Source organism: Agelaius tricolor, unplaced genomic scaffold, assembly GCF_023055355.1.
Source record: "Agelaius tricolor isolate 1412-34295 unplaced genomic scaffold, bAgeTri1.0.p SCAF_6, whole genome shotgun sequence".
Lineage (NCBI taxonomy): Eukaryota > Metazoa > Chordata > Aves > Passeriformes > Icteridae > Agelaius > Agelaius tricolor.
The window spans coordinates 23,947,519-23,962,589 of NW_027269266.1; the positions used below are offsets into that span (position 1 = coordinate 23,947,519).

General features: G+C 34.7%; 1 protein-coding gene across 1 annotated transcript in view; it reads right to left on the bottom strand.

Annotated features, from left to right (window-relative positions):
• COL28A1 (collagen type XXVIII alpha 1 chain) overlaps positions 1–14,883 on the bottom strand; it is a 55,547-nt gene extending 40,664 nt beyond the window's left edge. Inside the window, exons 1-10 of the mRNA XM_071429060.1 lie at positions 14,748–14,883; positions 13,719–14,278; positions 13,038–13,058; positions 12,360–12,416; positions 11,077–11,130; positions 10,547–10,588; positions 9,864–9,890; positions 8,707–8,751; positions 6,089–6,133; positions 5,740–5,793 (exon numbers count right to left, since the gene is read on the bottom strand). Of these exons, the coding sequence (XP_071285161.1) occupies positions 5,740–5,793; positions 6,089–6,133; positions 8,707–8,751; positions 9,864–9,890; positions 10,547–10,588; positions 11,077–11,130; positions 12,360–12,416; positions 13,038–13,058; positions 13,719–14,278; positions 14,748–14,883 (1,041 nt within the window). The remainder of the gene's footprint in view (positions 1–5,739; positions 5,794–6,088; positions 6,134–8,706; positions 8,752–9,863; positions 9,891–10,546; positions 10,589–11,076; positions 11,131–12,359; positions 12,417–13,037; positions 13,059–13,718; positions 14,279–14,747) is intronic.
• Positions 14,884–15,071: the final 188 nt, after the last annotated feature.

Sequence of the window (15,071 nt, forward strand, 5' to 3'; positions counted from 1 at the left end):
TTCTTGTTGTTACAACAAATGCACACGTAGCATGACTGTTGTTCCTATTGCTATCTTTGACTGCAGCTTCTTCTTCTCATTCTCTTCAGTATACTGTGTTCCTAACAAAGCCAACACAGCCACATAGTTACTAATTTTCTTTTTACCAAAATGTGTTTGTTTTGTGGGAAGGTGTTCATTTTTTGGGACTGAAACTTTTATTTACTTATAAATGCTATATGCTGAGTTCTGCAACCTTTCAATGAGAATTTTGCACTTGAGAAGTCAATAGAAGTGTAAAAAATTACATTTCCTCACAAAATCAATCAGTTTTTAATCAGCCAAAGAATGAAGCTAAGATGCATAAAAGTAAAGATACAGCAGAGGTAAATAAACAGACTATTATTGAAGCTTAATTTCTGATAACTATGCACTTGTAGTGCTACTGCTGCAGCTTTAGATCTAGATTAACATGGAACTTGATGCCCAGACTTAAATTAATTCCACTACAGAACAGTATAATAATTTGGAAAGAGCTATGAAATTTAAGACATTCAAAATGCAAGATTTGCTGGCACATGTTCATAATCTAATAAATCAATACAGCACCAGGAGAAGTTATGTTTTAAAAGGCACAAACAAAACTGCTATCATTCAGTGGAATAGCATATCTCCACATAGGACACTGATAGGGTATTAACAACAATTGATATTTTGTTCATGTGGATTCCGTGCATGCAGCTATTGTAAAAATACAGAACATAGCTAAAAGGTTGACTGTCTTCCTAGATAGAACTTATTGTTTGGGTTTCCTAATAATATTTTCATTAAACCTTTGGACCAGAGTCAAAATTCTGTTCATTTGTATACAGATTATCATAAATAATGCAATTTTTAATGATATAAGTCCAATTGAAAATTTACCAGTTTTCCTCATACCTATGTTTTTCCTGATGTGTTCATTTGAAACTGATCAAACAAAAACAACAAAAATTACTCAAACAACCCATCTTCTATTCTTCCTACACTCTGGTGCCTATGAAGTTTTGCCTTTCAGCCCATAGGCTTCCTTGCCTCAGTACCAACTCTGGCTTCAGTGCCTTTCCACTTGACAAGCCACATTAACAGGTTCAGCCCTGTGCAGCTTCAGGGCCTGGAGACTGTTTAGGATGGACAGGGATGGATGCAAGAGGTGCCAGAGACAGAGAGGAACAGGCACAGGCTTCTGCAAGGCAAGGCAGTATTCTAAGCATTAGCTGCTCCAATTCACAATCCTTGATTCTTCAATGGAGAAGGCAGGATGTATGAACATGGGCCACAGAATGAATCCAAAAAATAAGTGAAGTTGAAAATGTATTTTAAAAAATATCCATCAGGTAAAAAAAAATATTTCAGCTGTACATAGCACCACTATGGCCTGGGCATGGCAAATGTCACCCAGCACATTGCCTCCAGCTGATAAAACAAAACCCCTGAAATGGTGTAGGAACCTGTTGCATGCTGAAAAATGGTATTTGATAAATACAGGCTCATCCCTCAGCTGAAAAAATAAGCCAATCCCCTTCATTGTGCTTGGAAAGTGCTCTCCAATTTTTTTCCCTGTCACCCAAAAGGAGATTGCATTTCCTGTCTATGTTGACAGTCCCTGACAGAATTTCCCAAGGACATTAACTCTGAGGGATGCTTCCTATCACAAATAATTCACTTCTTTGCAAGTTCACCCACATGATAGAGCCATGTCTTGAATGCAGATGGGAGTCCTGCTGAAGTTAATATTTTTCCAAAAGCTCTATTTTTTAACCATGATAAAAACATTACAGTTTTCCTTCCAATAACTGGTGTCATGTGCCTTGCAATAGCTGTTGCTGTAGGTATGGTACTGTTAGGTGATGGGGTAGGGAGAGTAAAAAGCCTTGTGATAAAAGTCATGTAGGGTAATATGAAAATATTGTTCTGTGACACACCTTTTTATGGATAGAAGAGGATGCCTGAATATTAATGGAGAAAGAAACTCAACCTTCTAGCAGACAATATGCAAAACTTGGAAATTTAAATGATTCAGTCTTTTTAAAGACAGAATATTTCAAACTTCAAATGGCTTTGAACAAATCTGGGTTTTATCTTCTGTGGTCTTGGTGCAACAGGTAATGTGGAACCTATGAAAACCATGAAGTTCTGGCAATAATGTCACATTATGTCTACACGTAAAAAGAAAATTCTGCTCATTCAAAAAGGTTTTTGATAATAATTGTCTTTGTTTAATGCTTTGCTCACATTCTTTCTTCTCCCCTTATTGGGATTTTCCTTCAGGTGGCATGTAGTATCATCTTGAGCAATGGGAAGGAAAATTACACTTGATGTGAGCTTAATGTTTCTACATATTGAAATTGTACCATTTTAAGCCTGGAACATACCTAACAGTCTAACCCAAAAAACTCACCATTCACTCCCCCTCACTGTTCATTATGTTAGCATGAGTTCCACTTAGTGCCAGCATAAATAATTTATTTCCTTTTTAGAAAGCCCATGCATACTGTAAGGGACACAAACACACTGTATTTCAGTCTACAATGTGATAATGATTAAGCAACAGTAAAAAAAAAATCTTTAAAATTTAATGATTTTATCTTTAAAGTGAACATTGGCAACAACAATGCAAATAGATATAGATATTTTAACAGATATTCTTGATATTTTGTATTTCTTAGTTGAGACATCTAGGAACTAAACTTTTTCATAGGAAAATTGGACTTTTTCCCAGTCTTCTGGGAAAGTTGTAACTTGCCACATAAGTGAGGAAAGAATTCATATGTCATCAGAGAAGAAGCAGATCCCATAGCAGCTTGTTCTGGGAAATGTATTCAGGAAAATATGCAACGATGGATTTTTTACAGAATTGTCCCAGAATAATTTTATGGGAAAAACTGCTTTGAATATCCACATTCAAACTTAACCTTTTCCTTAGAAGTTTGAATATATGTCTGTTCATAAAACTTTACCCTTTAATTGAAAATCTTACTATGCAAATCAAATTTTCCAGAGAGGTTCCTTACTACAGCAGTGGATTTTAAGAACATCAATCTCAGCCTTTCCATGAATATATTGTGATCTCTAGAAACATGCACTTTATATCTAGTAGCTGGTTCAAGAGTTTAAATAAACCCAATGTCAATTCTGAAACAATAACCATAAGTACTCTCTGCTCATCACTTTTTTATGAGTGGAACACAGGTCATAAATGGATTTCATGCCTCAATTTTATAATCTGTAACTATATAATTCAGTTTGTAATTTATCCACTGAAATTTGTTTGTAATTTATCCACTATTATTATCCTCACTAAAAAAAAAATCTTCAAAAATTACCTTGAATTTACTATTATGGAACCTTACTGGTGCTATAGCATGGAATAAATTGTTGTTGGCTTGGGTTTTTTGGAATAAATATTAGTTAAGCATCTGAAAATAAATTAAAAACAGACAAAAAAATGTCAACTAGTCTGAGTAAATCAATACATATATGCATGTCTAAAAGAGATTTTTTTAAATCTAAAACTGAGAATACTAGGGGACCCCAATTTAGCTTTGCAAAAATGCTACATTGATTACTAGAACTCTGTTTTCCATTAAAATAATGATGATTCTGTTTCTTTCCTGGAGTGGAAATCAAGATGAATTAAGTCTTTTTGTCTTAGAATGTTGGATTTTTCTGGGGTTGTATTGCTATTGAAGGGCAATGCTGTATTTTAATGAGAACACAACAATATGTTGGTAAATCCAGCAAAAGACATGAAGTAACCAGTTCAGATGCTTTTTAATTGTATTAACCAACTGAGTTAAGAGATACATAGAACCTAAGCAGGAAAATGACAGAAATCAGACAGAAATAATTTATTTTTTCCAAGGCTATTATAAATACCTGCCACTTTTCAGAGATATTGTATTATGTGTCATGAAAACTAATTTTAAAAGAGCCCTTTAATAATCCTCCTGTGAGGACAAAAAATATTGGAAAGACTGCTATGTGTCTGAACCAAAAAAGGCCTTGACCTTTACTAGCTGAATGGCTGTTTATTAATCTGAAAACAACCACTGATTATCTGTACTGATCATTAATACATTTTTCACTCATCTCAAATAAGCTCCAAAATGCCAAAGGTTAGCTTTGGCATTAGGTATGGACAAGAAAAAAACCCTAAACATATGATTCTTCCAATCTCTTTAAATATAATTATCTAAGTGTATTAGCTAAACTTGTCTGGCAGTATTTTATTATTATATATGTTTGAGCATAGAAAAATCGTGACTACAGACTTTAAACAGCAGGCTGGCAAGTTGAAAGCTGATAAGAGAAGGAAGTTTCTCATTCTTACTGAAAATCTGCAGCTAAAGCCTGACAAAAGACCGTAAATACTGTATCCATGTAGATGGATTCTAGAGAAAGATGTGTGTATTTTACAGACATGAAAATATGTGAAGGGACTGACAGGAGGACATACAAGGTTCAACAAATATGATTCTGTATATAATAGAAGTATCTGGTTCTACTGTCTTGGACTCATCAGTGTGAAATGACAAATAAAAAAAATTACTGTCATTTGCTGTGCTGAAGTTAGAGAGAGACATGATTTTTCCACCACATGCATGAATAGTTTCTTTCAAACTTCATCCTATTTCTTTTTCCACTTCTGAAGTACTCTGAACCAGATTTCCCAATCAAACATTTTTTTGAGATACTTTTTTGAGAAGATGAAGAAATGAGAAGTATGAAAAAGCATTGGTCAGGAGGAGGAAAATCATGATGGATGGCAATATTCTAAACTTTTTGTAATAAATGTTTCCCATATCTAAATTTATTTCTGTGAATTTTCTAATTAATTGCTGCCTAAGAAACAAAACATGAGTGTTTATATACTGCATTTTTTATAAAGCAGCTTTGTATGAATTAATTTGTCTTGTATAACTTAGATTGTTAGCCAGGTGATCAATGGTCCTGTTGTAGAAAGTCTTTGTATCAAACTGATAAATGGAAGATCTTTCTGTACCAAACTTTGATGTTAATAACTCTCCCATGGGCAAGACAACCATATTCACATAATGCCATTTCCCAAAGCTTTGCAAACCAGAAAACTTCCTAAATTAATCACACACTTTATCCAACTGATTTTGCTTGACAGGTGTAGTCATTAACTCTAAATTATCCATTTTAAATATCACTAAGGCATTAATTGCCATAAAATCTCCTTCCTTGACCAATTTCAAAGTTGTCTTGATTTTATACACCACACAAGCAATTAAAAATTATTATAAATAATCAGTCTGAAGGGTTTAACCTTCATCTAGAAATACTTAAAATCTTTAAACACAGGCATTGTAGGTAAAAACATTCTAGAAAAAAAGCTTCCCAAGTGATGGTGCAAGTCAAGACATATTCAGGTGATTTAAAATCACTAAAATCAAAGCTGTGGCTCTAGGAAGGTCCTTGGTTGCATCCTATTGTGCATGTTCTTGGAGAAATGTTCTTATAAAATGTTCTTGTAGACCCAGATAAGAAAGCAGGTGCATGTGCCAACAATACCAAACCTTCATCACATGATGGTGCAGCACCCATGTGGGGACATTATTGCTGTGCAAATAACACCACTAGTCAAAAAGCTACTGAAAAAAAGGACGGTAGACTATAAAGGATTTATAGAATTTCTGCATCCTCTCTCCCTATATAAATAACATGTTCAACAACACATTCACAACTACATCTTACCTTGTTTCCTTGGATGCCTTTTGGGCCTTGCTGACCTGGATCTCCCCTGATACCCTACGGAAAAGTCAAAGCAAAGAATGAACTGCCTTTGAAGACACATACAAATGTTAGGGCTTTATTTCCCCTGAATGGAGTACATTATAATATAGCACAATTCTAAGCTCTAAAGGACAAGAGTTTTCTGCATCATACCCTGTGAATTGCCCAATACATTGAATATTGTTAATATTTAAAAACCAGTGCCAGCAGAAAAACATGGCTGTTCTTCACAGAATTAACAGGTTGTAAGCAGAAGAACCTTACAAAATATAATCTTTCCTTTTTATTTGGTAGCTTTTAGTTCCCTTACCTGAGGTCCCCGAGGTCCTGTAGGGCCCACAGAGCCCTGCAAACCCTGAGGAAAAAATAGATTCAATTATCAGATTAAAAGGAAATTCCAATCTGCTTTCAAATGTCAAGCACTTGACATGTACATGTAACAGCTCAAATCTCTGTTCAAGCACTTTCTAGAGACTTTATCCTCTCACCAGAGTACTGCTGCTCTCATACTGTGTTCAGTAATTTTCTGCTACATTCCACCCTCAATATTTGGTTAAAACGCTTTTCATATACAACAAGCATAGTGAATGTCTAATTAACATCTTAGTTATTTGATTAAGAAGTTTTTATTTGATACAGTTCTTAAAATTTAATTCCTAGAAGCATATTAGATACAGAATTATTAATAAAAATGCTGCAATCTCTATACCAGAATAACTTCGGTAACTTTGTCTCACGAACTCAAACTGCTGATGAATCAGATTAAATACTTGCCCAGCAGAATCACACTAATAGTTCACAAAATCCATTTTAAATGCATCTGAAAAGTTTTAAATGCAGTTTTAAGAAATTTAAAATGCTTTTTTTATTCCACTAGGTGTGATTTCTCCATTTGATGAGTTCTTACCAGTCACCACCATTTCAGATTATTAAAAAATCTTCCTGCTTCACTGTTTTTTTTTAGTCACAACAATCTATATTCTACAGAATTTCACTTCCTTTGAGTCAATACTCAGTTATAGTTTATTTTTAAAGCAAAAATAGTTTTGAGCAAATTTACTGTTTTTAAATTTCTCTTTTCTTTTAATTAGTAACATTTATATGGGCAGAGGCATTGGCAGACTGCTGCATTTTTCAAGACGTGTCACATTTTGAACTTCCAATAGCCTCGACAAATTTAGCAGTGATACCTATGCAGACACTCCATCAACTGCCCCCTCTTCAGAGTCAGAAATTTGAAACAATTCTCTGCTCTCTGGCCTTTGCTCCCAGGCCAAGCATCAGCCACCAGAGAGAGAGATAAGCCCACTCAGTTCCAGCACATTTCCAGCCCGACTACGCAAGAAACGGATGGAACAAACAGTGATATGCTGACACAATGATGGCTACTTTTGTAGCATACAAATGTATGAATCAGTTCTGATTTCAAACCAAACAGAAACTGTCTGAATTTCAAGCCTGAACAGCACTTGAAAAAGCTCTGATATACAGAACTAAAACTACTGGATTCAGTCTGATTAGTGAGATTGGAAAGTGGTAGTGGATAAATGCAACATTTTCAAATTGGACTCCCAATCATGCTTCAATATCCATCACCCCAGTTAAAGATCAACCTCAGAATACTGAATTTGCTTCTCATACAACTGGCTATATGTGTTCTGTGTCTGATTTTGTCTAGCCTAGGATGCTTTCTTTAAAAATAAAGCCATAACTTTGTTCTGTCTTCAGAATTTGTGAACATGAAGGTGGGAATTCTGGAACTGACTGATCTCCATCAGAGGACAAAGTTTTTTTCATCACTGTCCTCAACAGAAATGAAGCAAGCAGATTTTTGGCAGCCCTGGCACGTTTTCTATATCCAGATTTCTTGGCTGCTTTATGTTTTTTGCCATCTTCCTTTTACCTTAGTAGATGTTTCACATAATGTCATGCTATTTCTCACATGCCTGGATAAAAAAGGTATGATCTTTCTTTATTCCTCTGAGAGATGCAGCTCTCTCCTTTTCCATTGATATGTCAGACTTTCTGATTCACTGAAGTCTGAAATTTGCTGCCATTTTGAACCACAATATCCCATAAGATATTCTCAGTCTTTAGATTTTCATTATTGTATAATGCCTTTTTTTCTTTGCAATAAATACTTCTGGAATGAATATTTATTAATTCCTATTTGAAAGTAATCATAAAATAGCAGCTTCCAGGAAATCAAAAACTTTTCAAGGTGGTCTTTGATAAATGTAAACATAATATGGGTGTTAAAACTGAAGAAATATGCTTTAATAGAAAGAAAGTGCAATCTAATTGGTAGTTCTTAGCTATTTGCACTATAAATCAGTGGTTTGCATGACTCATACAAATCTGCTTGTATGAACTCAAGATACATGATTATCTCACTCAGCAGTCTGTTATCCTTCCATCTTTCAGAATGTAAATAAACCAGGTAAAAATCTGTACTCATTTGCAACACTACTGCACTCTACACAGGTTAAAAAGAAAGGAAAACTGGATAGAAGTGTGAATTCATATCAATCAGCACAGATGGGCTTGTAGACTTGAAAGTTGTTCATGTCAGATAAGAAGTGCTTTTATTGCAATATACACTCAAATTGAAATTAAACTTTTAAGGAAATAAACTTAGTGCTCTCTGCAAGATGCTCAGTCCAGTGTAAGCAAGGCTTGGGAGTGGTCAGGGCAGCTTCTGTTTAGGTAAGGACCTGTATTTCTTAGGCAAAATGGAAAAAAGGAATGTGGTGAACAGTTGGTTCAGTTCTTACAAATCATTCTTCTACTATGAATGTATCTCTACCACCAGGGAATTATAAGGTATTCCAAATTTACAATACTCTTCAAGCTGTGTTTATGAATATGTTCTATGATTTTCTGGTATCTTCATCAACATGAAACAGTTCAAATAAAAATTATACTTACTATTTCTCCTTTTGGTCCTGGGGCTCCACATTCTCCTCTTTCACCCTTTATAAGAAATCAAAGGGTTCACAGCTAAACAAGATGATTTGATTATGCCACAGGCATTAAAGACTCTGCAAGCAGTAGCACAAGAGGTTTAGTTGACTCTGAGGACTTAAAAGTTGCATCATTATATATGGTCTGTAGAAGATAAGATCTGCTCTACTCAGGATAGTTTGTTCCTGAAAATGCCTGCAAAACATCCAACTTATATCAAAGGAGAATACATTTAATATCTAATAAGTTTTGCTGCAGTTTTCCACCTCACTGCACTGTCTCCAGAGATCCTTTCTGTGCTCTGATTTCATTACTGTGATGTCTGAGATTTTCCTGAGTAACAATTGTGATATTGCACATATGGAATGAAGAAAGAATTGAGTCTTTCACCGATGATTTAACATATCTACAGACACATGAAAAGCAGACCTATGAGTCTACTGTTCCCATTTTCGTGAAATCTTATCACAAAATTGACTGAAGCATTTTACTAATAAATACTAAGATTCATAGAGGCGCTGCTTTTGTTAACAATGTGGAGATATAAGTGTCAAATGAAGAAAAGTCAAAATGGAATTATCTCTATTTCATTTTTGACTACAATGGTCCACTTTGAAATTCATCTCTAGAATCCTCCAAGTCACTGAAAAGCATAGTTTTTTTATCTTCTTGGAGAGACTATATTGAAAATTTTCTTGATCGAGCATTAGCCCTTGCAAATTATAAATAGGTCAAAAGCAAACTTCCTTCTGCTGTTTTTTCAAAAGCTGATGGCTGTCACATTGTGTTTGAAGTAAGCATTTTCTCTTTCTTTCCACTTAACCTCTTATTCAACCCACAACTTTCTTTTCCTTCCAAAAACTCTTTTTCTGGTTGCTGACACTTTTCTTTTTTTATCTTTAGATTACAGTCTCTGATTTTGTGTGTGGTTTTTGGTTTTTTTTTTGTTATTTCCAGCATTCCAGTCTGTAAGCATTTACATAAAATTTGAATTTACTTCTGGGGATTGTATCAGGAGCTTTCATGACAAAAAGACAAGACAAGCTCTTTTTTTTCATTCTTTCACATACACTGTCAGCAAGTGACAATTTATTTTCAGATTACTTCTATAAAAAACTTACCTTGTCTCCCTTGTAGCCAGGAGCTCCCTATTCAAAAATTGAAAAAAGGAAAAAATTATAAAAGAGAAAGCAAAGGCCTAACATACTGCTAATTTAAGCAGAAAAAGCCCCAATCCCCCCGATAGTAAAGAACTATGTTTCAGAAGTTTAACTATTCACTACAATAAAACATCTCTCTGAAACTGTTTAACATATAATTCTCTGCAAATCTAGATGTGTATTTTTTACTCATATATTAGCTGTAAATATGCCACTCAGTTTGCCACCTCCTAGCAAATACATGCTGCCATTTAAATGGGACTTTTAAACTGAGTTATTCTTATACAGGGAGTAGTGTTAATCTTTCTCCAGTGAATCAACAAGAAGACAGAGAATTATCAGGTGTTAGAAGCCACCAAAGAGGCATGAAGTGTTTTTATCAGGTCTGTCTTTGGGATAAGTCTAATGCAAGTCAATTCAAAATCACACAGCTTCAGGAGTTCTTTCTCCCAGTAGCATCTCATCTCTATATTTAAGAACATGGTTAGACTGTTTCTTTCAGTATACATGCTTCTGTAAGCCAGGCCTAAGTGTAGGTGCTTTGAAGAATTGATAAAGTAGACACATAAAAAATGAAAATAACATTTTTAGTTTAGAAAATGTGAAAAGACAAAATATGAGTTAGCACTGTAGTAGTCACATACCTCTTCCCCTTTCTCTCCATGATCTCCTTTTTGAGCATCACCCTATTGGAAACAAGGAATACAACTAAAATATGTATTTCACTAAAACTAAGAACACTGTTAAACAAGCATGACTGTTTTTTCCTATTTAGTAACATTCACACTTCTTCGTTCCACAAAAATACACATTTCCTGATCATTGACATAGAAAACTGAACTATTGTCATTAGATGACTGAAATCTTAGTTATTAGAGTGAGCCACTCTGATCAAGGCATCTGTGTACTGTTAGAAAGCTCTCAGGAACCTAAAGAGCCTTCAGCTATATTCAGAGACATCTGTTGTCAGAGAAAAACTGGAATGATAGGCAGTGTTATCTTGATAGCAGTTCAGTTTTAAATTTTTATCTCACACTTCTAAAGCAGCTAACTATAAACTAGCTAACCTCAACATTTAGAACTTCTTTTAACATACTTTTCCTTTGCTATATTGACATCTGGGGTTTGAATAACTGGATAGAAATTTGCTTTATTTCTTTTAAATTCACATTACCTTGTTTCCTTTTGGTCCTGGGTCACCTTTATCCCCTTTGCTGCCATCACTGCCCTGAAACACAGCAGGAAAATGTTATTATCATTATGAGGATAAAATTCTCCAGCTTGTCTAAGACTATATTTTAGTCCAAAATCACCCTGGAATAAGCTTTGGTTCAAACCTTATAAGTTCTGATTCAAGTATGGTACATGTGACACAATATTCATTTAGCTAAACCCACTCTGGTATTATAAGGTATCTATAAATATTTTTTAAATTATTTTGAATGATAAAAAATTTTCTACAGAGCATCTGAAAAATCTAATCAGGAAGGCATTACAGAAAACAAACATGGTTCTTCCTTCCCATTTCTCAATTAATCACCACTATCTCATCTTCTCTGCTTAGAAAAAACTATACAGAACAGTTTAGGGTCAATATTCAGCAGCCCTAAGGAAAAAATCACTGCGCCATTTTTTGTTACTCTTTGGAGGATCATGATGGTTGGGACTAGAAAGTTTGGTGTATACACATCTGTATAACATCTAAAAATTTGGGATACAATAACTTAAAAATTCTTGGATCTAAAATTTTAAATTGCAGAGGTTCTGGTGCACATTATCCAGATGCACATTATCCACAAGGATTGAATGATAGGCCCTGGTGTCATAACCTGCTAATGGTATGGCTGACCCATTAGAGAATAGGGAGAAAGGAAAAAAACTTCTGAATGTACCTTGCTTGTCTCTGGGGGAGCTATTAAAGACAGAAAAATGGTCAGAGAGGTCACCCACTGTCTGAACTCACACTTTTCTGTTCCTTACTAGAGCCAAGAAATATGTGCTGAAGTGTCACAAGAGAAAAGAGAGTGTTTGAGGCAGAGTTTTAGACCTTTCCTCATACATCCATTACCCTCAGACTTTTGAACCTTTACCCCTTACAAAAATAGAAGTCAGTGGTGGGTGAAAATCTTTGTCTAATGGACCTTTCCTTCCCCTTTCCTTGCAAGATTCAAGTAGAACTTTTTTATTTGGGCTCCAAAATCACCTATTTATCCACAGTGTTTTATTACCCAATAATAAAAATATGTTTTCAAGATAGTATATGAGTGGATAGATTTTTTTTCTGACCTCTTTTAACAGTAGCCTTTCACTACCAACACGACATGCTAAAAATCAATCTTTTTGCAGTGCATGCACAGCTAATGTCTTGTTCACATAGTAACCAATTAAAGTACAGTGCAGTTTTGATCTTTATTAAAATTCAAATTCTTGAGCCTACTCAAATAAACGCATACTTACTTTTTCACCTTTGTCTCCTTTTTCTCCCTTTTCACACTCACAGGTCTTCTGCACACACTGCAAGGTTAATGGAAAGATAAAGGAGAATGTTTTTCAAATATATTATTTCAAAATTTTAAAGCAAAAATTTTGGTTTTGCCTAGCCACAGATGAAATAACATAATAGTGGAATAATAGGAAATAAATGATATTCTAATTTATTTATTTCTCACATAATCAACATTAAACTTCCACATGGAGCAAGGAAAATCCATTACTTGATTTATTTATAACAAAAATAAATCTCTTACGGTAGTGACTGTAATAATTACAAATGCTTAAGATAGCATATACATAGTAAACAGTACTGTGAAACCTTACATAAATTTTGAACCATTTTAACATTGCTATTGTTTTCTAACAAATTAATTTGGCTATCTTGTATTAGACCTATTTCACTCTTGTAGGAAGAGTTCTTTATGTCTTACTGTTGATACTACTCACTAATGAGCTAACATCATAGATTTCTCAGGAGAAAGGACAGAAGAAATGCAGGAAAGTTAAAAAAAAAGTAATCATGGTCAGAAAATTTAACCAGAGATGGAAGGTTGATTAATCCTCAAGTATTGTTTTGTTATAGAAGAAGCAGACTTTGGGAAGTCAATAAGAGTGACCAAACACAGAGCTCAAAAACCATACCTGCTTCTGTAGCAAGGCTTCCTGAAAATAAAATAAAATAAAAATATTACTTTAATAGAGATATGATTTAATTTAACAGAGTACTAATTTTTCCTCTCTAGTTTATAGACTCCCTGAGGTGAGTGGTAGAGATGATGAATACCTTCATCCTTCATTCCTTCCTCAAAGGGGAGAGAACCAGTCTGTGGAACTACTCACACAGAAAGGTGTTCTTGGTAGGAAGAGAGGGTTATTCCAAGTGACACACAGTGATTTGTCAAGACATGAGAATTAATGGGATAGCTAAACAGACAGTATTAAGGCAGAGTACTAACAACAGGGACTCTGAAAAGACTTTCTAATCAGAGACCTTCTTTAAGAAGGCCCTACAAACAAAATATGTAGGGGAAGGACTCAGTGATTATGTATGAGATCAAGCTACCTTCTAAAGTATTTTCATATGCTCAGAAACATACTCTGTGTGCTGGGATATGTGATCAGAACAGCTGAGCTACTATTATCCAAGCACACAACTCCAGAAGAGAGGGGCTGGCAGAAGGAAGCTCCATCTGCCCTGACCCCTGCTGCAGCAGAGAAGGCACCGCAAAACCCTCTGCACTGTCTTCACTTCTTACCTTACCAAAATTAAATGAAATCTGCCAAGGATAGACACATGACAAGATTAACATCAGCATAACTTACCAGTTCCAATGCTACATCAACTACCAGATTCTGATCATCCAGGCACAGGACACGTTTAGAGGACGAATCACCAGATATCATGCGCAATTTTTCTTCTTGGACTGCTTTCTTAGAAAGGCCAATGGTAACAAAATGTATCCCAAGACTTCTAGCTGTTGTGGCTATTCCCTGGACATTAGGGCTGTTTGGGTGATCCACACCATCAGTCATCAAAAAAGCCACTTTCACACTTCTCTTACGACTTTCAGTTTTAAACAGATGAGTGGCATTTGAAACTGCATAATAGGAATAAGTGCCTTGGCCAATAAAGCCCAGAGAATTGATTTTTTCCTTAAAATTCTGGACATTTTTCCAGGCTGTAAAGGGATGATCAATGATGACTGTACTGCTGAACTGCATGCTTGCTAGTTTGACACTATACATGTGGGACTTAACTGGCTTCATCTGGAAAATTCTGTCAGTTATGTTTTGAACAAAATTCTTCTGTATATCAAACAAGTGATTTTTGGCACTTTCTGAACTGTCTATGATAAAGACTATATCAATGAGACACATATCACCTGTAAGGGAACAAGAAAGTTACATCTATGAATGATGGGAACACCTGCACAGCAGATTTCAGATAATTCTCTGCAAAAAATATTTTTCCTAAAGATTCCTCTGTCTTCCCTGTAAAAATTCTAATGATAAATTCCACTGTAAAAATCCAAGAAATTCTAATGAAAACTGTCAAGTTAGGGTCTTGATGAGATTGTTTTGGTATTTTAGTTGATTTTGTATAGAAAATCTACCACATGCAAATTCAAACAAAAAATCAGGTTTCTTGTAATTTCTCTTAAGGGATATGCATGTCCATGAAAATCATTAATCAAATTGGAATCCATGTCCAAATAGTCAAAAAGCCCTCAGAATCAAAATAAATCACATTTTACATATTCACATGAAAGTTATCAATTACTAAATAATTATGCTAAAATGCATGGATACATGAAACACAGTCAATTAGAAATTTTAAGAAAATGGTTTTACCTTCATCTTTTGGCATAGGAGAGTAAATATTCTTTCCTCTTTTTCTGTTTTGCCCATGTACTATCTGGTTTGTTATCACAGCCAGAAGTATAGAGCAAAAGAAAAAACAGTTTTTCCTCATTTTTTTGACTTTCATCCCAAATAGACAACTTTTCCTTCCTGTTAAAAGTAAAAAGCCACCTGTGAATACCTCATTAATAGAAGTAATAAATAAATACAGATACTTTAAGTACATATTTGTGGGAACCATACTTCTAGAGAAAATATATAAAAAACACTTGTAAAAAGTCATTGTGTAGGTAGTTTAAGCACAGTAACCAGCAA